The sequence below is a fragment of the Coptis chinensis genome, chromosome 5 (assembly GCF_015680905.1).
Source record: "Coptis chinensis isolate HL-2020 chromosome 5, ASM1568090v1, whole genome shotgun sequence".
Taxonomy (NCBI): Eukaryota; Viridiplantae; Streptophyta; class Magnoliopsida; order Ranunculales; family Ranunculaceae; genus Coptis; species Coptis chinensis.
The window spans coordinates 50,188,378-50,214,581 of NC_141460.1; the positions used below are offsets into that span (position 1 = coordinate 50,188,378).

At 35.5% G+C, this 26,204-nt stretch overlaps 2 protein-coding genes and 1 pseudogene across 4 annotated transcripts; 2 read left to right on the forward strand and 1 right to left on the reverse strand.

Moving 5' to 3' along the window:
• Positions 1 to 1,029: 1,029 nt before the first annotated feature.
• Positions 1,030 to 4,429, forward strand: LOC147497799 (transcription factor MYB1R1-like). 3 transcript variants are annotated; one of them, XM_086560099.1, is made up of 3 exons: positions 1,484 to 2,021; positions 2,112 to 2,734; positions 4,125 to 4,429. In XM_086560099.1, the coding sequence occupies exons 1-2, from the start codon at positions 1,742 to 1,744 to the stop codon at positions 2,687 to 2,689; spliced, it is 858 nt and encodes a 285-aa protein (XP_086416225.1). In that variant the 5' UTR covers positions 1,484 to 1,741; the 3' UTR covers positions 2,690 to 2,734; positions 4,125 to 4,429. The 3 variants fall into 3 exon arrangements, with proteins under 3 accessions (XP_086416224.1, XP_086416225.1, XP_086416223.1); XM_086560097.1 differs by lacking the exon at positions 4,125 to 4,429 and adding an exon at positions 2,831 to 2,879 and having other exon boundaries at positions 1,489 to 2,021; XM_086560098.1 differs by lacking the exon at positions 4,125 to 4,429 and having other exon boundaries at positions 1,030 to 2,021; positions 2,112 to 2,879.
• Positions 4,430 to 12,369: 7,940 nt separating this feature from the next.
• LOC147497800 (uncharacterized) lies at positions 12,370 to 17,559 on the reverse strand. Its single transcript, XM_086563013.1, has 3 exons — positions 17,364 to 17,559; positions 12,883 to 13,067; positions 12,370 to 12,576 (listed from the first exon to the last, which is right to left on the reverse strand). Exons 1-3 carry the CDS (start codon positions 17,557 to 17,559, stop codon positions 12,370 to 12,372), a joined length of 588 nt encoding a protein of 195 aa, XP_086419139.1.
• Positions 17,560 to 23,758: 6,199 nt separating this feature from the next.
• On the forward strand, positions 23,759 to 24,526 carry LOC147497801 (pentatricopeptide repeat-containing protein At3g16610 pseudogene; annotated as a pseudogene).
• Positions 24,527 to 26,204: the final 1,678 nt, after the last annotated feature.

Below are 26,204 nucleotides of genomic sequence, written 5' to 3' on the forward strand. Positions count from 1 at the left end.
CAATACCATCGCCAAAACTTTTTGCTATTCAAATTAACCCGTCTACTAACCCGAAGACCAAAAACATAGCGACATCTCGATCCACAAGAAAGCAATGCTCTATTAAAACTAAGCAACTTCAAAAAGTCTAATCAAAATAGGGCGACAGATTAGAAATTAGAATTGAAAAACCAAAAAAAGGAAAAAAATAAATTTAAATAGAACACATGCTTAAAACATATGTAAGGTGGAAGAAGGTGTGAAAAAAGAAGAAACAAAACAAAAAGAAAAGAAAAAGGCACGTACCCCACTAATACAACAACAACCACAAAATAAAGGAGAGGCAAAGAATGGTCAAGGGTGGAAGAAGAAGCTTTATGGGGGCTCACAATCTCTTACCCTCTTTCCAACTACATACCCACGATGTATGACTTTCTTAAACAAAAGAGAGTAAACTGTACTGAAATGCAAACAAGGAAATCTTGCTCAAATAATGTGACAAAAAAGAGGAGAATATGCTAAGCAGACGGTCTAGAAACACACTGCTTTCCCACTACCTTTTTTTCTCTATATTTCTTACACTTTCATCTTACTTGGACACTTACTTTCTTTTCACTTAATAATTTTTGCGTTTCTATATTTCATTTCATTTGAAAGTTCTCAAAAGTCGTACTTTATTGGTATACAGTACTGCGTTTAAGCATTGAGAATTAGGATTTTGAGGCCTAACAAGTAACAGCTCATAGTCACTCACTACTCACATATTGAAACCACATAATGACATAAGTATGATCAATTAGAATTGGTGTTTGATAATGAATTGAATGATATAGGTCACCCAAAAAGGTTATGAATGATATTTAAGCAATTGCTTTTTCAACCGTACCGGAATAGTGGATTATGGTTGAATTTTGACTTCTGGCCTAATAAGATTCGCGTCGCTGACCGCAATACTTCACATTTGTTATAAAGTGAAGATCATTGGGCAATAAGATTCGTACCTAAGAATCACATATTTAAGATGTTGAACCACCATAGTTATTTTGATGTGAAAAAAAAAAATCTAGCAGGTATCCCAAAGAACAAAAAAATTGCTGTTGATAACAAAAGTTCATCGATTTCTGTAGTTATGTACTTATATATTGGTAAGATCAGAAAGCAAATACCGCACGCAAAATTGTGCTTTATACATGCATTCCTAACCTTTCACCTTTTGTGCACTTGTATGCTCTGATAGATGCTCTTTCTAATCATGCCAAGCAGCATCTTAGACATATTTATTTGGCCATGCAAAAGATTTTGATTGATTTGTTTACTAGTATATATATTGATATAATTTGGTTAAAAGAAAAGATGATGGTCATGGTATTGTAAAGCAAATTTATATATATTGAAACATTTTAATCCTTGATGCACATGAGAAGCAGGATATCAACATTTCCAAGTTCCACATGGCAAAATTGAACATATATACACAGACAAAAACCCTATCAATTATATCATCAACCCCTCACCAATAACCAATCTCTATCTCTCCAAATCATTTTTCTCGACCTTTTCTACGGTTCTATGGCTGAGACCTGAGAGCCAATCGAGATATAACAACTGTACGGCGTCTTGAAACCAGTAAGAAATAAAGGAGGCTGGAGGCACTAAACAAAGACAAATCTCATCCCATTACACTCCACATAACCCAACTTACCAACATATCTTCATTGACAAATCCTCCATTCGGTTCAAACTCTAGCTCCAAGGACAGAACATGATGTCTCGTAGCTGCTCTCACTGTGGCCATAACGGCCATAACTCACGTACCTGCACTGAAAATGGTGGCGCCTTAGTCACTCCAACCACAGCAACTTCGGGTGGCGGTTTCATGCTTTTCGGTGTTAGAGTTGCTGAGAATTCATTCAGGAAAAGTGTTAGCATGAACAATCTTTCTCAATATGAGCAGCTTCATGAGTCCAACTCTGATATTGCCGCTGGTTATGCTTCGGATGATGTTGTCCATACCTCTGATGGAAATCGTGAACGTAAGCGAGGTACGTATGTTTTAAAGTCCAACTCCAGCCAGTTGCATACTCTATATCGTTTATATGGTTATAACTCTTTTGAATTATTTTATTTGTTAGGTGTCCCATGGACTGAAGAAGAACATAGGATGTTTTTAATTGGTTTACAAAGAGTAGGCAAAGGAGATTGGAGAGGAATTTCAAGAAACTATGTCAAGACTAGAACACCAACACAAGTAGCTAGTCATGCTCAAAAGTATTTTCTTCGCAGAAGCAATCAGAATAGGCGACGGCGTAGATCTAGTCTATTCGATATTACAGCAGAAGAAGAAAGGCCTATTCAATCACCTCAACAACTGAACTCCAATTTTGGACTCTCGTTGCCTATTTTTTCACTTTCATTTGGTCCTGAAAATACAACATTAGGACAAGCAGAACCAACAAACACACACGCAAAAGTTATCCGTCCAATCCCGATACTTCCAATCCCACCTTCATCACGGATGGAGGATCTTAATTTAAATCAGAATACAATGGTGGAAGACTCATCGTCTTTATCATTAAAGCTTTGTACTCCTGAGCAACAACAACAATGTCAGAGTTCACCCTCTAGACATTCTGCTTTTCAGGCTATGTCAAATTTTTCTAGCTCAGGTGATCTTGATCCAAACGGTGGAAGCATTATTAGTGTTGCTTGATATCATCTTTGTAAATGGATATTGGTATTACTTGGTAAAGGCAAGGTAAAGACATTAATTAGGCAAGTAGTTAATCATTTATTTTTATTTCTTTGTACAGATTGTTATACTTATTTATTTGTCTGGCTGTTTGTGGTGAAGGAAAGAAAATAGAAGATAATGAAGTAATAGTACCTTCTGTTGTTGTTCTTGTTTGGTGGTTTTAAGAGATGAAATATCAGGTGGGATTTTACATAGCATATATTCTTTTTAAAACTTAAATGTTACGTACGTTGTTCCAGTGATGGAGATATGGACACATAAACTTCTATAGTTTTAGGCACAAACATCGAATTTGGACTCTATTATTGAGTTTTTCGTTTTGTCTTTTAAGGGATAAATGAGTTGTTTTTAGCAACACAATTAGGTGGGGCATGTATGAGCCTCATTAGTTTGTCATAAATTATTTAAACTTGTCGGTATTAACAACAAAAATCACCCGTGAACTTGTCCCCAATTGTCAGTTACACCTCAAACTTTTTCATAAGCGAAAAATACAAACGCAACAATTTTTTTTTTTAATATATTTTGGGTTATAGCAAACCCCAACCTGTTACTTTCTCAAGTAGATAATTCTATTTTTGTCCTCCTCGACAATGGACATAAGTGTTCCATTTAGAGACTTAGAGGAGGTACAAAATGTTGTGTTATTTCCAATAAAACAAATAGTGATATTTGGAGTGACTTTGTGGTGGTTTGATCCCTTGACCTCTTTGTAGGATAATTGTTCAAGTAGAGAACTTGAGGAAACACTAGTGAGTAGTGTTTATAAGTGAAAATCCTATACTAAAGGTGTGCCCTTTGGGTACAAAGGCTTTTGGATTAGGAGGGAGGGCTCACACAAAGTCACACACGTGCGCACCGAATCGGGCTCGGGCTTGTGGCTTGTGCTCTCTTTAATCTCCTATCTTCTTTTTGGTAGACCATTTTTCTTAAATTGTTTTCGAATATTCTTTTTGGTATACCATTTTCCTTAAACTGTTTCCGAATAAGTTTGGAAACAGAATTGGATATGGATTGGGAAACAGAAACATGATGGATTTGTAGAATCCAATTCTTATCGGGAAACTGAAGCAGATCCCTACAATTCGGATCTACTAAGTGCTCCAGTTTTTTCCTCTATAAATACTCCTCTATCAGCAGCCTATAGTATTTGCAAAACTACTTTTTATATTATGCTTTGGGCAATCATAAAATTAGTATCATGGTTCTTCCTTTTCTTCTTTGGTTTATCTGCAGTAAACAAATAAGAGTAATAATTGGGTCGTTGTATCACGGGGTTGTTGGCGTGGTGCATCAAGATAAAGAGGAACAGACGCGAAACAACCTTAAAAAGAGCGTATCGATCCGTGCCTCAGCCAACCTTCTTTATATTCATTGTTTGTTCTTGTTGCAGAAATTATATCCAATAATTTGAAGGTTGTTTGACAATGGAACATGAAGAAGGTAACCCATCCAGGTCCCACAATGACAATAGTAATAATCGACCGTTCAAGTTTGTTGGTGAGCACTTCAAACAGTGGAAGGCGAAGATGATGTTCTATCTGACCCTGGTGAAAGTGGAAACCGTTCTAAGTGAACCGATTTCTGATGAAGATGTCTTGCTATTGATAATTGGATAGCTGTGGATTTAAAGTGTGAGAATTACATCCTGAACTCGCTTGTTGATGATCTATACAACTTATACTCTGAATTTCCATCTGTTTTTGATGTTTGGGAAGCTCTGCAAAAGAAGTATGATATTGAGGAAGCTGGCTCCAAAAAATACACTATAAGTCGTTATCTTAAGTTTCAGATGGTAGATGACAAATCATTGCGGTCTCAATGCCATGACCTACGATTATTGTTCATGAGATACTTTCGGAAGGGATGAAAATTGATGAGGCAATTTCAAGTTGTTGTCGTCATTGATAAGCTTCCTCCCTTAGAAGGATTTCAAGAACATACTAAGGCATAAGTCTAAGGAGTTTTCGATGGAGAGTCTTATTATGAGACTTTGTATAGAAGATGAATCACGAAAACAATACCATAATAAGGAAGTTGCCATGTCATCTACCAAGGCTAAGGTTAATGTGGTAAACCAACAAACCAATAAGACTAAATCTAGTTTGAAACCTAATAAGAAAGCCATGAAGAATAAACCTGTTAACAAGAAAGCTCCACAGAATCAGAATCAGATGAGGTGCATATGAATCAGAAACCGCCCATTGACATGTCAGAAGTTGTCTGTTATACTTGCAAGAAGAAGGGGCATTATGCTAAGAACTATAAATTTCGTAAAGTTAATGAGGCTAATGTTACTGAGGAATCTTTTGTTGCTATGATAACTGAGGTCAATTATGTTAATGTCTGTGAGGGGTGGTGGGCTGATACTAGTGCTTCTAGGCATGTTTGCTATAATGGGAACTGGTTCAAGAGTTATACCACAATTACGAATCAGGAAGTTCTATTTTGTAATAATCATACGACTAAGGTTCTGGGTACTGGTGATGTTGAGCTGCAGTTTACTTATAGGAAGAAACTGCTGTTAAAGGATGTGCTTCATATTCCTGAGATTAGAAAGAATTTGGTTTCTGGTTTTATTTTGAACAAGGCTGGTTTTCAGCAAGTCATAGGTAGTGATCAGTATGTGATCACTAAGTCTGCGGTTTTTATTGGTAAGGGCTATGCATGTAATGGATGCTTAAGTTGAATGTTGCTGATCTGAATAAAACTTCTACTTCTATTTACATGATCTCTTTTTCTGTTAATGTTTGGCGTGATAAATTATGTCATATTAATAGGAAATATGTTAAGAACATGAGCATACTTGGTTTAATTCCTAACCTGAATGATGATTTTGCACACTATGAATCTTGCACTAAGGCGAAAATCACAAAGAACCCACAAATCAATTGAGAGAAGTACAAATCTACTAGACTTGGTACATACTAATATCTGTGAGCTTGAAGGAATTCTGACTAGAGGTGGTAAAAGATATTTTATTACTTTCATTTATGATTGCTCGAAGTTTGCATATGTTTATTTGCTGAAGAATAAAAGTGATGCGTTTGATGCTTTTAAAACTTATATACTTGAGGTTCAAAATCAGCATGACAGGAACATTAAAGTAATTCGAAGTGATAGAGGTACTGAATATGGTTCTACTAATTTTAATCTTTTCTTGCAATCATATATTATAATTCATGAGATGACAGCTCCTTATTTACCAAAAATGAATGGAGTAGTTGAACGTAAGAATAGAACACTTAAGGAATTAACTGTTGTTATGTTGCTTAGTTCAGGAGCACCTTCAAATTTGTGGGTGAAGTCGCTTTTTCAGATGCTATATATATATCTTGTTGATAGAATTGTTAATTCTAAGACAAAGGTTACACCTTATGAGCTATGGAAGAATAGAAAACCTAATTTGAGTTATTCTAGAACATGGGGATGTCTGGCTTTTGTAAGGAAGCATGATCCCAAAATCTCACAGCTTGAGAGTAAGACTTTTGAGTGTGCCTATTTTTTTAGGCAATAATATAGATATCAATGTCTACATTTTCCTAGATATGAAGAGTAATGTTTTTGTTGATCATCTTATGCTAAGTTTCTTGAAGATAGATTTCACTATTTATATAGAAAGAGTGGGGGTATTATCCTTCAAGGCCCCTAATATTGATGTTTTTGACACTGACATATCTAGATTTCATGATAGAATCATGGACACAGAAGATGAATCAAAAAAATATAAAAGAGTTTAGGGTCATTAAGGTCTTGGTACCCGACTTTGCCACTGTACTTTGGAAGGAGATCCCTCCTCCATTGAAGAAGCTCTCACATCTTTTGATTTTGAGTTTTGGAGAGAAGTCATTCAAGTGAGATTGGCTCTCTCATGGAAAACAAAACTTGGAAACTTGTTGATTTGCCTATTGGTTGTAAAACTATAGGAATCAAATGGGTTTTAAGAAGGAAGTTTAAAACCGATGGTTCAGTGGACAAGTTTAAAGCAAGGACTGTTATCAAGGGCTTTAGACAGAGAGAGAACTTTAATTGATTTCTTTGACACATATTATTCTACAACGGATAACATCCATTAGAGTATTATTTTCTATTGATATGATGTTGTTCATAATCTTGTTTTTCATCAGATAGATGTTAAGACAGCCTTTCTAGCTAAATGGGGATTTAGAAGAAAAGATTTACATGGATCAACCAACAGGTTATGTGGAACCAGGTAATGGTAAAAAGGTATGCAGATTACTTAAGTCACTTTATGGGTTGGAACAGGCACCTAGACAGTGGCATGAGAAGTTTGATAACTTCATCATTACCAGTAGGTTCAAGATAAATGAAAGTGACAAGTGCATTTATTATACATATTCTGATGAAATATATGTGTTATCATATGCGTATATGTTGATGATCTACTAATCTTTGGTTTTAATTTACATGTTATGAAAGAGACCAAGAACCGGTTGTCTTCTAACTTTGATATGAAGGACTTAGGTGAGGCTGATGTAATGTTGGGGATCAAAATTACAGAATTATCTGACGGCATATGGTTAGATTAGTCACACTACATTGAAAAAATGTTGAAGAAGTATAACTACTTCGATTGCGTGACTGTGAGTACTCCTTTTGATCCCTGTGTTAAATTATTTGTGAATAATGGTAAACCTATGAATCAGAAGGAATATACAAGTATCATTGGTAGTTGAGATATGCTATAGATTGTATAAGACCTGACATTATCTATGGAGTAGGTGTTATTTGCAGGTACACTAGCAGGCAATAGATTCGAATTGGAACATCCTTTAAAAAGACTTCAAGATCACCAGTGGCTATGTGTTTAGCATTGGTGGAGGTGATGTATCTTGGAAGTCCAAGAAGCAGACCATTATAGCACAATCTACCATGGAATCTGAACTGATTGCTTTGGCTAGTGCAAGTGAGGAGGCTGGTTGGTTACGAGATCTTCTCACTCATATTCCGGTTTGGCATAAACTGGTACCAGCCACTTTGATACATTATGATAGCATTGTTGCTATCACAGTCCCAATAAGTTTTATAATGGTAAATCACGATGATTATTCGTAAACATAGTACTGTTAGGGATTTTATATCTAAAGGTGCAGTGACTATTGATTTTGTGAGATCTGATGATAATCTAGCAGATCCATTTACCAAAGCTTTGGCCAAAGAAGAACTGTGGACTACTGCCAGAAGCATGGGACTGAAGCCAATTGAAAGATGAACATCTATGATGGTAACCCAACCTAGGGACTGGAGATCCTAAGAACTAGGTTCAAAAGGAAGAACAAGTCATAGAATGTTGGTTGTGAGACATGCATTGTTACTTATCTGTCCCGTAGTTGGATAGTAAAATGTATGAAATCCTGAAGCGATAAATAAAGGTTGAGGTTTTATGGGAAAAACTCTTAATGAAGTTATATGGTCCTTATGGGCGGAGTGCATAGCTATAGGGGCACTCTTGATAGACTCACCTAGTGAATATAAAAGTACAGGCCGCTTTCTATGAGAATGATGGCTGATTCTCTAGATCATTCAAGAATCTAGGAAGAGAGCACAGGGCCTTTAATGTGTAGAACATGAAAGGAGAACACTGGATGTGTTATGCATGATTATAACTTATTGTATACTCAAGACCTAAGTTTAAGACTTAGTCACTTATGGCTCTTATACTTTGAGTAATTTTCAATGCGTAAAGGTTTAAGTCTTGGACACCTTCATCTATGCATAACATGCTGATACTGATATTGATTGCCCTTAAGTTTATTTTATATTTTTTTTTTATCAAAAATAACTGGGGGATTGTTGTGTTATTTTCAATAAAACAAGTGGTGATGTTTGGAGTGACTTTGTGGTGGTTTGATCCCTTGACCTCTTTGTGGGATAGTTGTTTAAGTAAGAAACTTTAGTCCCACATTGGAGAGGAAACACTAGTCAGTAATGTTTATAAGTGAAAGTCCCATACTAAGGGTGTGCCTTTAGGGTACAAAGGCTTTTGGGTTAGGAGCACTACTAAAAGAAGAGCTTTTTGTGTCACTTTTTAAGTGACACAAGAGGTCACTTGTGTCACTTTTGAAACTAATTCTGAAGTGACCTATAAGCCCCCAACACATAAAGTTCTACCAAAAGTGATATAAAAGCTTTACTAAATGTGTCACTTTTTGTTAATAAAAGTGACACTTAAGAATAGCCTCTTGTGCCACTTTTAAGAAAGAGTGTCACAGTGCTTGTCAAAAGTGACACTAGTTGTATCTGTTTTGGACCAGAGTGGTATAATTTCGTCAAAAGTGACACATTAAGTATACTAGTTGTGTCACTTTTGGACCAGAGTGAGACATAAGTATGTCAAAAGTGACACATTAAGTATACTAGTTGTGTCACTTTTTGACCAGAGTGAGACATAAGTACGTCAAAAGTGACACATTAAGTATACTCGTTGTGTCACTTTTGGACCAGAGTGAGACATAAGTACATCAAAAGTGATACATTAAGTATATTAGTTGTGTCATTTTTGGACCAGAGTGAGACACAAGTACGTCAAAAGAGACACAAAAACCCCTTACTTCTTGTGTCACTCTTGGGAATCAACTCCATGTAACTCGTATGAAAAAGAAAGCGACACATAAGAGTGGTCAGTTGTGTCACTTTTAATAGATATTATGTCACTTTTTCCAAAAGCGAGACAAATGAAAATAATTTTTTTTTAAACTTTTTCTCATTTTTGTATTCGATCGTATTCATTTCTCAACCTACATCCTATACGTCATAACCAAAATCCCATTAACCTGTTTTATGACAGAAACACCATCCACATACATTTATCAAAACATCACAACCAAAATCACTTTAACATGTTTTATGATACGGAAACAACATCCACTCGAGAAGAAAGAAACAACATTAAAAACAATTAACTTCTATTAATTTCATCGATCAAACCAAGTATTTATCATCTAGTTTGACTCCCAACAAAAAAATTCATTCCAATACCAAAAGAATCACAATTAAAAAAAAAAAAAAAAAAAAACTACATAGCGCCAATACTATCCTAACAATATCTTAGCTTGTTGTGACCACTTCCAACACCAAAAAACCTAGTTGCCATCTATTCATCTGTTAATCGATCCATGCACCTGCATCATATCATGAAGTCGTCATTCCCCTATGACTAGTATATAAAATTAAAAAGCAAGTGAATCAAGAAAACATTATAGTAAAATGAGAAAATGGAGGGCGGGGTTTAAATTTTTACCTTGACAAAAAGCTTGAGGTGAGTATGATTCATCAGATTGGGGAGCAATTTTTTTGGTTTTCTTGCTTTTCCCTCCATAAAATTGATACCCTACACAACACACCGAACGACAACAAAATGATCTATCAAGTTAAGAAAGAATTTGCCCAACGTGAAAAGATTAATTAATTGAGTTATTCTCAAAGACTTTAGAAACAAAAGCACCACTTCAATCAATCAAGACATGTGTCTCATACCTTATAATGAATACTATATATCCACATAATCGTATGACATTGACATGACATGCATTCTCATGGATAGAAAGCAGTATACAAGATGAGATTATTGCTTACAACAATGGAAACAAACAAACTTCTTCATATCAAGAATAACACACGCAAAGTATGTAATGTAGAAATTACCTTGCCTTCAAACATATCTCTATCAACAAGCCACATATATGAAGAATTCTTCCAACCACACACCTTGGAAAACCATCAGCCAATTGGGTCTTTCAACTCATTTCTTCAACCTACAATAATTAGCAACAACTCAACAATGAAAGCTCATAGAAAAATCTATATCATTCCACAAGACCTTAACAAGATGAATAAAAATCTTTATTAACCTTGTTTTTAAACAGTAAAAACATTCATAAATTGTGAACATATTATATGGCAATATGACTAAGACTTAGCACCCTAGCTAGTTACCAAAATTTATGTTCTAGGCTGTTATAGGTCATCCCCAAGCCACTACAGGACACTGACATTATACTCACACATGTCCTTAATAGAAAAAATCAAGTACCTAAGATGACACTCACCAAGCCTACACCTATGGCTCGTAAATCAAGCAACTGCTTGAACACATGCTCTCGCATGTAATGGTCTAAGTTCATGCACGTTATACGGTAAATGTGAAACTATCGACAAATGACTCAATCAAAATCAAGACAAAATGAATTGAAATCCACGAAACTACACACACACAATCAGAATCAATGAATAATTTTAATCTAAGTAATTGGACATTCCCATAACCCAATTCAAACTCTAAGTATGTTAAAACTGAGTTCTAACACATCATTGGTGTTGCCCGACTTGAGAATTTAACAATCATACAACAAGCAACTATGCTAGGAATATGTATTAGAAATAAATACTTACCTGAACTTAAGCTTCCATGAAGCAGTTACCATACTAGGTAAGGTGACAAACCGAAGGGATTTTATTCTCTTTTGTCTATCTCCTTTCTAAGTAGGGTGTGTGAACTTAAGGTTCAAAGATATAAATAAAAGCTTGAAGTGGCACAAGCACCTTCAATTCCAAAGAACCAATTAATTCCATAAGAGAATAAGGCATTAAGTTTCGTGATATTAGAAATAATCTCTACAACACCCTCTTTAATCACAAGTGCATAGTCTATCATAATTAAATGGTCTCCATGATAATATATTTGAGAAACATAAACTTTTTGTCAGAACCCACAAACAACTTACTCATATAAGCCAAGGTGACCTCTTTTCGCCTTTAAACAAAAGTGTAAAACTAGTCGATTTACTCTTGGTGGGGACTAGATCGTGTTGTACCAAGAACTTAGGCCATTCATATTGGTCTTCATGGATGTAAGCAAGTATGTAAGAAAAAGGTCATTATAGCAAATTAAAAGTTTATTGAATGGTTTACAGATGTGATGGCCTCCATCAGACCAGAGCAATATAACACCGAAGTACACTTAAATGACTACTAACCAACATAATTAAGCTAAGTAGCTAAGCAGCATAATTACTTTTAAAAAAAAAATGGGAAAAACTGGGAAAATAAACCAATCTTACTTAAATATCACAACAGGAAACCAAAGTGTGAAAATAAACCACCATACCCAAAGAACCGAAATCTCTAGAGGAAATACCAAGCCTTTCCTTCTATGAAGATCTTATATATGTATAAAATTTTCAGGAAAAAAGTCCAAAAACCTCATAATTTCAATGAGAGAATATGTCAAAACAATCTCTAAACGAAAAAAAGGAGTTATAATCTAAACTGAAGCTCAACACAAGTAAAAGCTTACGCGTTTACCTGTGGTTGCATTGGCCTGCTAAGTTAGATTTCCTGTAACCTCTTACTCTTTCAGCACCCCAATCCTAGAAATCTGTGAGTTAACTTGTGTATTTAAGCTACTGTGACATATAGTAAGAAGAGCATTTTTTATCATTCCACTATCTTCATATTAAAACTTTGTATGCAACAAATGGAGTCGGACATTAAGAATAATATCTGATCATCACCACTCATCATATATATATTTTAATTGCAGTAGCAACTGATTTTTGCTATAGTTTTGGCATATGCAACAATGCACTTCACAACAATGAGTATGTAACTTAGAGTGTTTATTTAATTCTTACTTTAGCATAGAGACATGCATTCCAGTCCACTTTGTCCATGGTCTTACATTTGAGTAGGTCCTGCCTTGTCTTCAAAACTCCAGGGTTTTCTTTCCAGTAAGCGTATGGTTCCCGTTCTGTCCACTTAACCTTGTCATTCCCTTCTTTGAGTTCCTCTAACAAGAACTCCCAGGGCTTTATATTAATCTCAAGCTTGGTTAATATATGCAAATCATAACAATGCATTTGGAAAAAGAATTTGAACGAGAAATTTTTTCTTTCAGGATTTGTAGGAGCGTCTATATGGTATATAGTAGTATTTAATTTTCTTAACACATACAATTTTCTTTTGTGGAGAGGAGAGAAAATTTGCAAAAAGAATAAAATGTAATTATGATAAATAGAACTTGTATCACATAAACAAAACATAATCCTTTTAAATTGTAAACACACCGCAGGGGTGTGTAGGGTGAAAAAAAGAAAAAAAGAAAAAAAAAAAAGTGTAGAAGCCTTACCAACCCGAGAATTACCAATCAGAAACACAAGCCGCGAAACTGTGGCATTGGATCCTGCGTAAGAATCTTTCATGATAACTGGATTGTCATCACAATTAAACATAAGATCTAAATCAGGTAATTTTTTTGGGTACAATTTAAGTAGTTGTAATATGCCCCACAGGGTGAACACATGTCTTGTTTGGTATGCTATAACACCCCGTGTTTTTATACGTATTTTTCTATTTAATTAATTAATTTAATTGTTTATTTTAAAAATTCGTCGGAGTGGACTCGGGATACGTGGGCTTGGTTTTAGGCCCGAGTCGGTGTTGGGCTTGGGTTTCGGACCCAAGTATATAAACACATTGTTCTAGAGAATAGGGTTTTGAAGATAATAAAATATAAAAAAATGGAGGCGAGAAAGAAGTCGGTTTATCGAGAGGTGGAGCACGGCGATTCGGGCTAGGAAAATTCGTCGAGCTGTTTAGTTATGGTGAGTAGAGTTTTTTCGTTTTTTTATTTCTCGTTTACTGTAGATCGCACAGTATTGTTCACATGCTCTTTTACTGTATACTGTGTAGTGTTAACTACGTATACAATTACTGAATAAGCGCCCTGTCTCGGAAAACTTAAAGCGAAAGTGGTGTTTGGATTAATGACGGCTCTGAAAAAAAAAAACGATGGTCGACTTATTGGCTACGCGCTTTTTGCGTTTTCGCCAAAAGCCAAAAGAAACAACTTCGCACTATTTTTTGTTTGGTGTGAATGTGATTGTTTATGTTTACATGTAAATGTTATGGTGGAATTAGATAAGTGTCTATGAGTCTAATTGATTGTATTGACGGCCGGTTGGTGGTTGTTGGTGTCGCGGAGATGGAGCTTTTGGCGGAGAAGTAATGGCGCCCAAAGTTTTCGTGTTATTTGAAGCTTTGTTTTGTTTGAATTTGGTTGTCGCGTGGTGAAGTATAGGTGATGGTCCGAGAGTGGGAGTGCCGCGGAAGCTTGAACGACCATTAATGGCGTTCAAGCAAGAACCGAACCGAACCGTTTCGCTTTTGTTGTTGTTTAATTTTATTTTGTTTTGATTTTTGTTGTGAGGTTTTTGTTGTTTGGTTATGGGTTGTTGATGGTTGTTTGGGCAGTTGTTAAAGCTTGAAGCTTTGAACAAGCTTTAATGGAGGGCTTAATCCGCATTTAGTTTGGATGAGGATAGTTGATCTAATGATTTGAAGATTGTTCTTTCATTAAAGTTGTTTGGTTTTTCATGGGGTTAAACCCGAGGTGATGAAGTGCGGGCGGGAATGTGGCCGAACCGGTGGTGGCCGATTTGGGTGGTCTTTGGAGGAAGAAGATGGATGTTTTGGGCTTGGACCTTGGGCCCGGGTTTGGATTAGATTGGTTGGGCCAAAAACCTTATTTTGTTTGGGCCTTTTCTAATTGGTTTTCTTTGGGCCGATTTTTGATTGTGTGGGCTGGTTTTATAAATCCAAGTGGGTGGGGTTATAGTTTATGAACAAGTAAGTTTAGATTGGGCTTGGGCAATCGAATCAAAGGGGCTTCGAGTGATTTTTGGATATTCACTCATGGGTTTAAGTTTAGACTATGGGCTTTAGGCTTTGGGCTTTTGGGTTAGAGGAGTTTGAGACTGGTTGACTGCTGTTGACTCTTGACTCTTGGCAGGTCGACTTTGACTTCGACCAGGATGGTTGACTTTGACTTTGACCAGGGTTGACTTTTGATTGATTGTTGACCCAATTTGACCTTTTAACTCGGATTATGATTTGGGTTATTAAGATAGGTCTAGGGCTATTAGCATACTTGACTTTAGGCTAAGACCTCTATAGATACATGTGTATGTGTATTAACTACTATGTGATTTTGCTGTATTTTATGATATGCAACGTTATGACACTAAGACATCCCAGAAATTAATAACGCGTAAATCAAAAAATACAGGAATCAAGATACGCATTCGTTATCTTAAATGATATATAAAATAAAGTTCAATAATGCGTAAATAAATTTACCGCACTCTTTTAGAACTCCACGCCTTAAGTTTTGGAATTGAGTTTTTGACTGTTGATGTCATAGGATAGGTGGGCATTTATTGAATGTGCCATAAATGGCCCGTTAGCGTTATCTATGGGTATTCATTGAATGTGCCATGAATGACCCGGTATTCATTGAATGTGCCATGAATGACCGTGATTGTTTGGACTACCCTAGAGAGGAACTAAGGTATTCGGCCATGGGTTAGTTAGTTGTTCCTTGAGTGTACGGAATGTAGGGTTGGGTATTCCTTGAATGTGGCGAGTGAATGACCTAAGGTACATCGGTTGTGAAATATGTGTATAAGAAAAGTAATGGATTAATTAATAAGAGAAATTAAGTTGATCAGGCGAGTGTGTTTGGGTTTACTTTTGAATACCTAATATAATATCTACATATAATATATAGAAGTTCTAACTTTCTTTGCGAGTGAGGGTAGGACTTAATAACATTTTGTGCAGGGACGCGGTCCTACCCTTATACAACGGCGGATATCGGTAAGTGTAATTCAATGGTTTAGATATTAAAAGGAGTTATTAGAATGAGTTAATACAATGGAAGTTAATAAAATGGAAGTTTTGCTTGGGAAGAAACTATGCCGGATGAGATGACGGAACTAACTGTCTTCCAAGCTGAGAATGATTAGGTTATGATAGATTTAAAGTGTTAGTTGGATAAGAAAAGTTTGAAATGTTTATATGTGTTTAGTCTACTCATACCAGCAAATTCAATTTGCTGACCCATGTTTGCTTTGTTTGGCAACGTGGGTGTGTTCTTGGGAACATAGGTGGAAGGCAATGGAATCGCGTGTGATTGGGATTTCGCCTGGGAGCAGTCCCCGAGAGTTTAGTTTATTAGGTATGATCTTTTGGAAGGATGTAATAACGTAGGTTATATTTTCATATGACATGAAATACAATGTTGAAGACATGTTATTCTTAAAGTTTGTTTATGTTTGTATTGGGATGGAAGAAAGTTTTTAATAAAGTGATAGTTGAGGAATTTGGAGTTTTTTTTTGTTGTTAAGTTGATCCGGTTGTGATGTGGGTTTTAGGTTTTGACATGTGTTGTATCACCCCGTCATAGCCTGGGTTTTTAGACAATTGAATATAGTGATGTTTGAGATATTTATATTTCAAATATTCATTATTTTAATTGTTTAGAAAATCGGGCTGTGACATATGCTCTGCGATATATTTCCAAAAAAGTTTTTCCATTTCAGATGAATATAATATAATATAATGATATATTTCCTTTTGTTCTAGTTTCAAAAGGACTCTTAATTTCAAATAAAATGAAGCAAGCATCAAGTAAATTCAAGCAAGTAAGCAAATAAAAATTGCACCTTTGAAGAAAGGGAGATCGAATTTGTATAAATCCTAGTTTATCAATGGAATCCCTACGGAAAACGCAGACAATTTGAAAGTGAGAGATGAGTGCTACTTGAAGAACTAAAACTAGAAAAGGAAGAAGATGGTGAATGGGTACTTACTAAATCGGTAGAAGTGAGAGAGAGAAGATTGAGCAAGCCAGCAAGAAAGAGAGAACATTGAGCAAATCCATGATGAGAAGTATTTTCCGGTTTAGGACTTGAATTTATTTCGATCTCTTTTTATTTTCTTCTTTTCGCTTGAAACAAATAGCTAACAAATCATGAGTTTGAGACTTCGAAAGTATAATTTTGTATTTTTACTTGTGTCATTTTTTTTTCCTTTTATTAGTAGTTGTTTTTATTTGTTTTCTCTTTCTTGAAAAGTGACACAAGAACCCAAAACACTAGTGTCACTTTCAAATACAGTGACCCAAAAAATTAAAATACTTGTGTCACTTTTCTTAGAAGCAACACATCAACCCTCGTTCTATATAAAAGTGACACAAAAAATTTTTGTGTCACTTTTTGGTAGTGAATGACACAAGACCTAAAAAAAAAAGTGACACAAAAAACCTTTATTTTAGTAGTGGAGGGAGGATTCACACAAAGCCACACATGCGCGCACTCGCGCCAAACCGAACCGGACGGGCTCAGGCTCTCTTTGATCCTTTATCTTCTTTTTGGTAGACCATTTTCCTTAAACTATTTTTGGATAAGTTTGGAAACAGAATTGAATATAGATTGGAAAACAGAAATGTGATGGACTTGTAGAATCCAATCCTCATCGGGAAACTAAAGCAGTTCCCTACAATTCGGATCTACTAAGTGCTCCACGTTTTTTCCTCTATAAATACTCCTTTATCAGCAGCCTATAGTATCTGCAAAACTACTTTATACTATGCTTTGGGCAATCATAAGATCAGTATCTTGGTTATTCCTTTTCTTCTTTGGTTTATCTGCAGTAAACAAAGGAGAGTAATAACTAGTTGTTGTATCCTGGGGGTTGACGTGGTCTGTCTGCATAAAGAGGAACATACGCGAAACAATCTTAAAGAGAGCGTACCAATCCGTGCTTCATCCACCTTCTTTATATTCACTGTTTGTTCTTGTTGCAGAAATTATATCCAATACAAAATACTCAAGTTCATGATCAGTTGCTAGGGAAGCAAGATGATTTGCAACCCTATTGGCTTCACGATACGCATGTATTACATTGACACTAAAAAACCAAACACAACAGTTAGTTTCATGGATGACATTAGAAATATATAATGCCATTTTCATTTTTTACATCGATCATTTTTATTTATTTTCCAATGTGGCAAGAAAGAAATAGATGATGTGGAAGTCAATTAGCGAGTCAACTCCAACGGTCACCTGTAATTCTATAAATTGATCATCTTCTTCTCCAATTCCAACGAAACCCTAGCTACCAAATTGTTTGATTTCTCTTCAATTCTACGAATTCTATCACGAATTTAGGTATGTAATAGGTATTGTTATTAAATTTTGCTTCATTGTTCGCAAATTCTTATCAATTTTGTGACCTAGGGTTTTTAATTTGTGACAGGGATTTCAATTTGTAAACTAGGGTTTTCAATTTGGGGATTTAGGTCTTCTGTAGTCAATTTTGATTTTGTTTAAGCGTAGAGGCGCGCAAATTTAGTAAGGAAAATGATCTGAGTTGGCATTGATTTCCACCTCATCCATTAGGCACACACACCAGGTCAGGAAAATTATCGATAGCGTCATAAAAAAATGAATATGACATCATCAATTATTGCTAACGCCATCCATGAATGAAACAAACAGCCTACATTTAGTATTTGTAACTTCAAGATTTTTTTTCGCTTAGAAAAAGTTTGGGGTGTAAATAACAATCGGGGACAAGTTTAGGGGTTATTTTTGTCGTTAATCAAAACTTGTTGGTACTATAGTAGTAACTAGAGTTTTGTTATTTTTGTTTGTCAAATGTCATTCCAATATTCCATTGTTTGATTATATATTTCCTAACAGTGGATTATTTAGGTATGCATATACAGATTGCCATACTGCTTCCTTTTTTCCAATATCAGAACATCACAATACCACCAATTATTATTAAAATATGTTATTACTATTTTGGACAGAGACATCATGATATTAAACAGCAACGGCATCAACAAAAAATAGTTTTGAATGACAAAATTAGTTGGTCCAAGTTTGGAGCCCAGTTGAGTTAAAATTGTTTTCTCAAACCTAATATTGGCTCCAATCTCTTCAAAGATATTCAAATTAAAATCGTTTTAATAACTTAAAAATAGATGTGTTAGAGTCGCATATGGAAATCAGGAAATGTACCACTTAGTGAGAGTAATTATGTAATTTCATAATGTTAAGGGTGTGAATGTTATTTGATAAGGATTGGTGGTAGTCATTGGATAGAGTTCACAAGATCATGACATGTGTCCTAGATGATTTGAATTCCAATTTTGTCTTTGCCAAAGTCACATGGTATTTATGTAATTATATATAGAAAAGGGTATTAGAGTCTTTTCATTTATCTTGACCAAAAACATCATAGTCAAAGTCAGTTGACTTGAATGTGTTGTGGTCTTTAGAGGGGGTAAAACTAATTGGCCTAAGTTCTAGGAGGGTAAAGCTAGAAAACTGTAAAGTTTTGTCATCCTCATTGCGCTTGATGACTTAGTTGAATGGCTTCACTTTCTTTCTTATCCTTGTCACTACAACTCTTCATAAAAGAACTCCATCCTTGTCTTCATGGGGTTGGTTGACAATGTCGTTGATCCTTCCTCATCCCAAACATCAGGTCTGACTTACCTGATACAAAGAATCAGAATGATTGTGAGATTAGATGTAGATTATAACATGAATGTCGCTAACCAGTGACAACTATAAATTTGTACGGAATAATACATATATAACAAAAAGGAATGTTCTCTGAGAATTTAATGGGAAAATACTTGAATTAGTATATAACTGTGGGAGATTACTTTAAGGGTGATCTTGGACACACCCATGAAAACACTCTTATATCCCGTAACTAACATAAGTTTTTGTCATACCTAATAATTGCCTAAATTTAATAATATCTCCCAAATTAATTGGGGGCAGGGGGGGTACTTCCAAAAATAAGGGCAGGGCAAAAAGATTGAAAAAAAAAACATCTATTTGGTACCGTCCTTTTTTTTTTTTGTGAAAGTTTCTTTTCACATTCTTTTTCTTCCCTCTCGTTGTATGTTCTACACAAAGGGAAAAACCAAAAAGGCTAAAAAAAAACCCCATTTTGAGCCTTGCAAACATAGATTTAGTCCCATGCTTATTAAACTTGAACTTGTTTTTAAATTACGAAGTCATCTTCTTTAGTGTTTCTAACCTTTGTTTTGCAGCAACTCTGTAATGAATTCGGAATTGGGTCTATTGAGCCTTAATTGGTTGTCGTTTGGCTTTTCAAAGACCATAGTTGTTTGATGAAATGCCGCATTGAGAGGGAAAGTTGTGTTGCTGATTTCGTGGTATGCTAAGGTTGGGAAGATTGCATATAAAAGTGCATGTATTCTGTTTTTGGTGTGGTGAAGTTAATCTTGTTTGGTTGTTTGGCTTGGAAAAATTGATGTTCTTTGCTTTGTTGGGTTATAGATTATACTCTTTGGGTGCTTGTTATGAAAAGTGCTCATATGTTTTCGTAAGCTAGCAGTTTTTGGCGGTGTCTAAAGCATAGGATGGTAATTTTGTGATCTCAAGAACTCGGATGGTTTACGTGTGTGTGTGTGGACATTTTCCTTACGACCCAGACTTATGGGGACATTGCTTCCATCTCTGTTATCCCAAGCACTATTGGCGGACAAGTACTCTTTTACTCTACATCATTTGTTAATATTCACGAATTGAAATGAACATGCAAATACTACTTTAATGTGTATGGTTCGAGACTTGTGGTCCAAATATGATTCTCGTTAGATGTGAGTCTGCTGTAAGTCTAACTTAAGGTATAAATATTATGTTCTACACATCTATTACATTCAAGACTTGCTCATATTTCTCTTTAGGGCTCTTTTTCCTAGTAAAAATTTGAACTAATCCAACAAGGGTTCCGTGTCTAAAGTCTTTATTATATAGACATTTCGTTAAGAAAGACATGGATATGAAGTGGATTAGGCACCATTGTCCAAGCTGGATCCTAATCCGAATGTGTTTAAGTATGATTGGTTTGAATGTGTATCTTCTCTGTGACTAATACAAGTCAATTTCCCTGAAGTGGGTTATATTCTTCTTTTCACTTTAGTCTCCTTGAGTGCTTGTGTCTGAAAGTTGTTTTGAGAGTAATCACCTATTTGCACCTATTTGAAAGTGAAAAATTACTTATTTGCCGAGATGATCAGGAGGAAAACATGTCGTATCTTAACCCTCTCTCTCATTTTTATTTACTTGACTTTAATTGGCTTTTCTAGTTAGTGCCACCTCTGATCATGTGGCATTCTTTTTTATGAATATAAATCACTGAAATATCATAAATGCCCATGATAGTTAGAGAGCTTCTAACATCTCTACCACCTTGGTCATAGAAGGCCGATCTGTTGGGTGTGTTTGTATGCACCAAAGGGCCACTACAATCATCTTTTTTGTCGTTTCCTCTTTAAACACCTCACATGGTCCTTCTATACTGAAGTCTAGTTTAAGATGATTATATACCCACTGTGGAAAATATATCTCACTCATGTTCTCCACTCTTGTGTTAATGTTTTTTCTTTCCCCAATCATTTCAAACACCATCATTCCATAACTATAGACATCCGACTTGTGGAGACACCCTCCAAAGTTTTCAAGCAAAATTCAGGTGCAATGTAACTTATAGTTCCTCGAGCTCCAGCCATGTGCATGACAATCGACATCTCTTGTTGGACAGAGTTTGGCCACCCCCAAAGTTGGAGATTTTTGGGCGTAAGTCTTCATCTAAGAAGGATGTTGTGAGGTTTTATGTCAAAATGTAAAATCGCGGTGTTACAAACCACGATGAAGGTACTCCAAACCTCTGGCAATGCCAAGTGTTATTTGGTAAAGTTTTTTTGAACCCAAAGGAGGCATGAAGCTTGATTCATTCTCTTTGTAAATAAATCTTTCAAGTGATCCATTCGCATGAACTCATACACAAGAGCTCGTTTAGTTTTCTCGGTACAAAAAGCCTAGAAGGCTAACCACATTGACATGGTTAGTCCCGCCAATAATAGACACTTCATTGACAAAATCTTCTTCATTACCCTTGGACTCCATCAATACCTTAATCGCCACTAAACGGCCATCAATTTAAGCTGTCCTTTGAGCACTTAACCATATCCTCCTTTGCCTAATGTATCTTTGAACTAATTGGTCATCTTCTTGATTCTTTGAATAGTTGTACCTTTGTGGACCACATTTGTAGTTCTCTCGAGAACACTTCCTCGTTTTCTAAACTCTCCATTATATCCCTCCAACAAGAGCATAATGAGGAGATAATCTTCTTGTAAAGTACCAATAAGATTAGAAGTACAACTCCTCCAACTCTAGAGCATAGTGAGGAGATAATCTTCTGTAAAAAAGTACCAATAAGATCAGAAATACAACGCTACTACTAGTCCTCCAACTCCGGTGGATACACGGATACACCTATAAACAGAGAGACAACTTTTAAATTTAAAATCTAGCTGCAATTGTTTTTTATAAAGAGTTGATCAAGTGACATGTAGTATATAGTAAGCTCACCAATTATGATCTTTCTAGTAGTAGTGAAACGGGTATTGAACATGAAAACCGGCTGGACACTTCTCGGAAGTCACTAGAAGAATTCCATTCAGCCCGATGAGAACTAGGACGAACGTGACGAATTGAAGCAATTAAAACATCATGAATTCATGACAACTATACTTCTTCTTCTTCTTCTTGTTTTGATCGATCACCAAAGCATAGTACAAAATATCAGGATATGGGTATTTATCGATATTCAATTTCTGGATATGTATCGTGGATATATCCCCCTCTTTGGAGATATTTGACATTGTTTCACATGCAAATATCGTGGATATATCCAAAATATCGACAAATATCGTGGATATTGTAGATATTTCTTGATATATCATGATATATTATTTATATTTATTTGAAATATAATGGTAAATATTAAATAAAATTGTTATATATACAAAATATCACAAAATATCGCAAAATATCACAAAATATCCCCAAATATGACAAATATCGCAAATATTATCGAAATATCACTGATATTTGCAGTCGTATATATCTCTAAACATATCGTGATATTTATATATCTTTTTCTGAAATATGGATAGATATCCCCAAATATCGCGATATATTAGGATATTTTGTACTGCACCAAAGCACCGTTTGTTTACAAACTGAAGTGGACCACGATTTTCAAATAATAGAGCTCATCTATCATCAAACATAGACGACTTCATCAAGTCTTCGCCATTCAAAGCAAATCCATATAATGTGTGGTCAAAATTATTTTAGGGCCACTTGGTTTGAACCTTGTGCTCTCGTGGTCAAACCCAGCGGTTGAGACCAAGTTATATTTCACAAACTTGACAAAACCAAGAAATACATTGGTTAAGAGAAGAACAAAGATGGGAACGTGAAGAAACAGTTGGAATGTCGAAAGAGAATCACTTCTTCAAGAGATTGGTCATTTTAAAAAACAAGTACAAGTATTAGAAAGACAGAACTCGAATTCAGTTTTGGAGAATGTATCGAGTGATAACATTCTTAGGGTTTTGAAGGAAATGGATTTGAGTACTGTGAATAAGAATTTGATTTCGGAGAAGGAGGAAGTGAAGGAAATGATGGTTTTCGTCATTGAGGAAAGGCTCAGAAGGCGTGGAGGTTCATGCAATGCAGGTCTACTTGCATTTTTGCTAAGAAATTTCAAGGCGAGTTTGGTTGATTGATTGATTTTATTTATATATGATTTGAATTGAATAATTCCATATAATTTTTTTATGACACTTATAAGAAATGTTACAGATGAAAAAAATTGCGCTGACAGTTTCATATTTTGGCATTGTAGTAGCCATTTTCATAGAGGGAGCATGTGTGTTGGGCTAAGGAATAGAGCCATCACCATAGTATGTATTGGGCTGAGAGAATAGGCCCAAGACCATACTATGCCCCATGAAGTAAAACCTAAGAGAGGGATATAAAAGGAAGAATAGAGAAGAGAAAAGAGGAGAGAGCTCATAAAGAGAGAGAGAGGGATGAGGAGTGAGGGTGAACTACGGCTTGATCGAAATGGGTAATGAGGGCAACCTAATTGGTGCAACCCGATCAAAAATAGAGCTTGAAGACAAGTAAAGTTAGTAGTCCCGGTATTTGGGTGCGACAAAATGGCAAATCGTCTATGGGGACCGGATGAGTAGAGAGAGGTGGGTGAGAAAAAATGTGGCCGCTAACACTATTTGGAGTTTAGGAAAACCAGAGAAAGATGGCACCTTTCAAGAGAAAAATAATCCATCGTCATCTTATCAAGAATAATACTTGTATTACTAAGTCAGTTATACTTGAAAAACTCACCTATATGTACCTTGCTTGGAATGAAGTTGATCTGGCTCGCAATGTTTTTTATCAAGTTCCACGCCCGAATATTATTTTATGGAATTCTATGATTAGAGCTTATGCTTGGAAAGGACCCTGTGATGAAGCTATGGAGTTTTATCATAAAATGTTTGATTTGGGGATTACGCTGAATAAATTCACATTTCCTTTTGTTTTGAAAACGTGTTCGGGTTTAAAGGTGTTGGAGATTGGTAAAGAGATTTATAGTCATGTTAAGAGAAGTGGGTTAGATTCTGATGTGTATATATGTACAGCTTTAGTTGATTTTTACGCGAAATGCGGATGTTTATACGAGGCGAAAGATTTGTTTGATAAAAGGTCGCATAAGGATGTTGTTGCATGGAATGCAATGATTGCAGGGTCTTCTCTTCATGGGCGTTATGAAGACACGGTTCGGTTAATTTTTGAAATGCAAGATTCAGGTACTAGTCCAAACTCTTCAACACTTGTGGCAGTTTTACCGACAATTGGCCAAGCTAAGGCGTTGAGGCAGGGGAAGAGCATGCATGGTTATTGTGTAAGGAAAGTTGTTTATCACGACGTTGTCATGTTAACAGCCCTCCTGGATATGTATGCGAAATGTGACTCCCTAGAATATGCTAGGAGAATTTTTGGTACCATTAGTGTTGCGCTGTAGAGGTTGTTTGAAGCCGAAAATGCTGCTGAAATTATGATGGGAATCACAAAAAAAAGAGGAGGGGGTGGTACTTCAGCTAGGATGAGGATTCTATTTGTTATTGGTGGTAGTGAATTGGTCAGATCTGGTGGACTGGTGGTGAGTGGAGAGATGGTTGGAGAAGATGGGGAAATGGGTCTGTTTGGACCCATTTTAGATCCTGGCAAAATGGGCTTATTTGGATGTTGTTGGGCCTCTTAGCTATTCGGGCTGTAGAGTAGAGTGTAGGCTTATGGAGTGTGGGTGATGGCGTAGTGTGGGAACTGGGGGTAAAGTGTGGGCAGTGGTGGACTAGTAGGGTGTGGACGGTGGTAGGAGGATAGGTGTACCACCTCGGGTTTGTACGGGGATGTTAAAAAGGGGTTTGACAATCACGCCGAGTATGGCCAGAATGGTGATGGGTCTAACAAGGGGCAACACAGTCCCCTAGCCTCCTTTGTGTTATTGGTGATTTTAGTTTTTGTAGAGTATTTAACATAATGATAAAGACAAATTTACGTAAACTAACTATTTATGCGTAAACACAAATAATCAATTAACTAAATAAGTACTTAGATCAATATTCCTACTCTCAATTCATTATGCAATATATAAAGAGTACGTATTCATTCCGCTCATAAACCATCAAGACATAAATAGAATTCAACTAATTAAACAAAAAGAACAATGATGAGAGTAATAATTTGAATAAGAAATTAACTAACAATATAATGATGTGAATCAAAGATAGAGAATGTTAGAGAGAGAATTAAATATACTTTTCAATTCCTAGAAGTGTTAGAATAGATTGTTAAGAAACCCTGGCCTAATCTTTATATTCTCACTAAAAGGTTAAATATAAATCTTAGACTTTTATGATCCCTAATTCAATTATACCATCTCTAGTCATAATCAAATTAGCATGAGAGGAAGGTTTGTTTTCCATTCTCATGGCAAAACTCACAATCCTCTAGTTCAGATTTTTCTCTGCTTATCTCTAAGTCAAGAAAAATCCAAATTTTAAACCTTAATCAACAAATCTATGCTAAACAAATCAAGTTCTCTCAAGTGCTTCATTAACCTCCCTAATGGGAGTTTAGCTTTGATTCAAATGGACTGAAATTACTAACACAAGAACAAATAGAACAAGTCATTTGATATAAGTAATTTAAACTTCATAAATCTAAATTTGAACAATAGTCTAAGATTCAAAATGGATTCAAACTGAATTTAAAACTAATTTAGAACTAAGATTGTGAATAACTAATTATCAATTTAAGACAAACTAAATCTATGAATCAAATATTGAATTAGAAACTAAAACTTGAAATACAAACTAATTATTGATTCTAAAAACTAAATATTGTTCTAAACACTAATTTGATGCTAATTAACTAGATCGAAAACTAACTATTGGATCTAGACTAAGTAAAAAAACTAAGTAAAAGAAAACTAACTATTGGATTCTCACTAACTAAAAACTAAGTATATTAAGAGCTAAGTCTTTCTCTCTTCAAATAGAAGAGACAAGATCCACAAATTCGTGCATGGGCTGAGGAGCCATGTTTTGGGCCAGAAAATCGAGCCCAAAACCTCAGTACTTCAGTCCACAAAAGGCTTTTCAATTAGATTTAATTTCAACAGTCTTTTCGTTCACTTC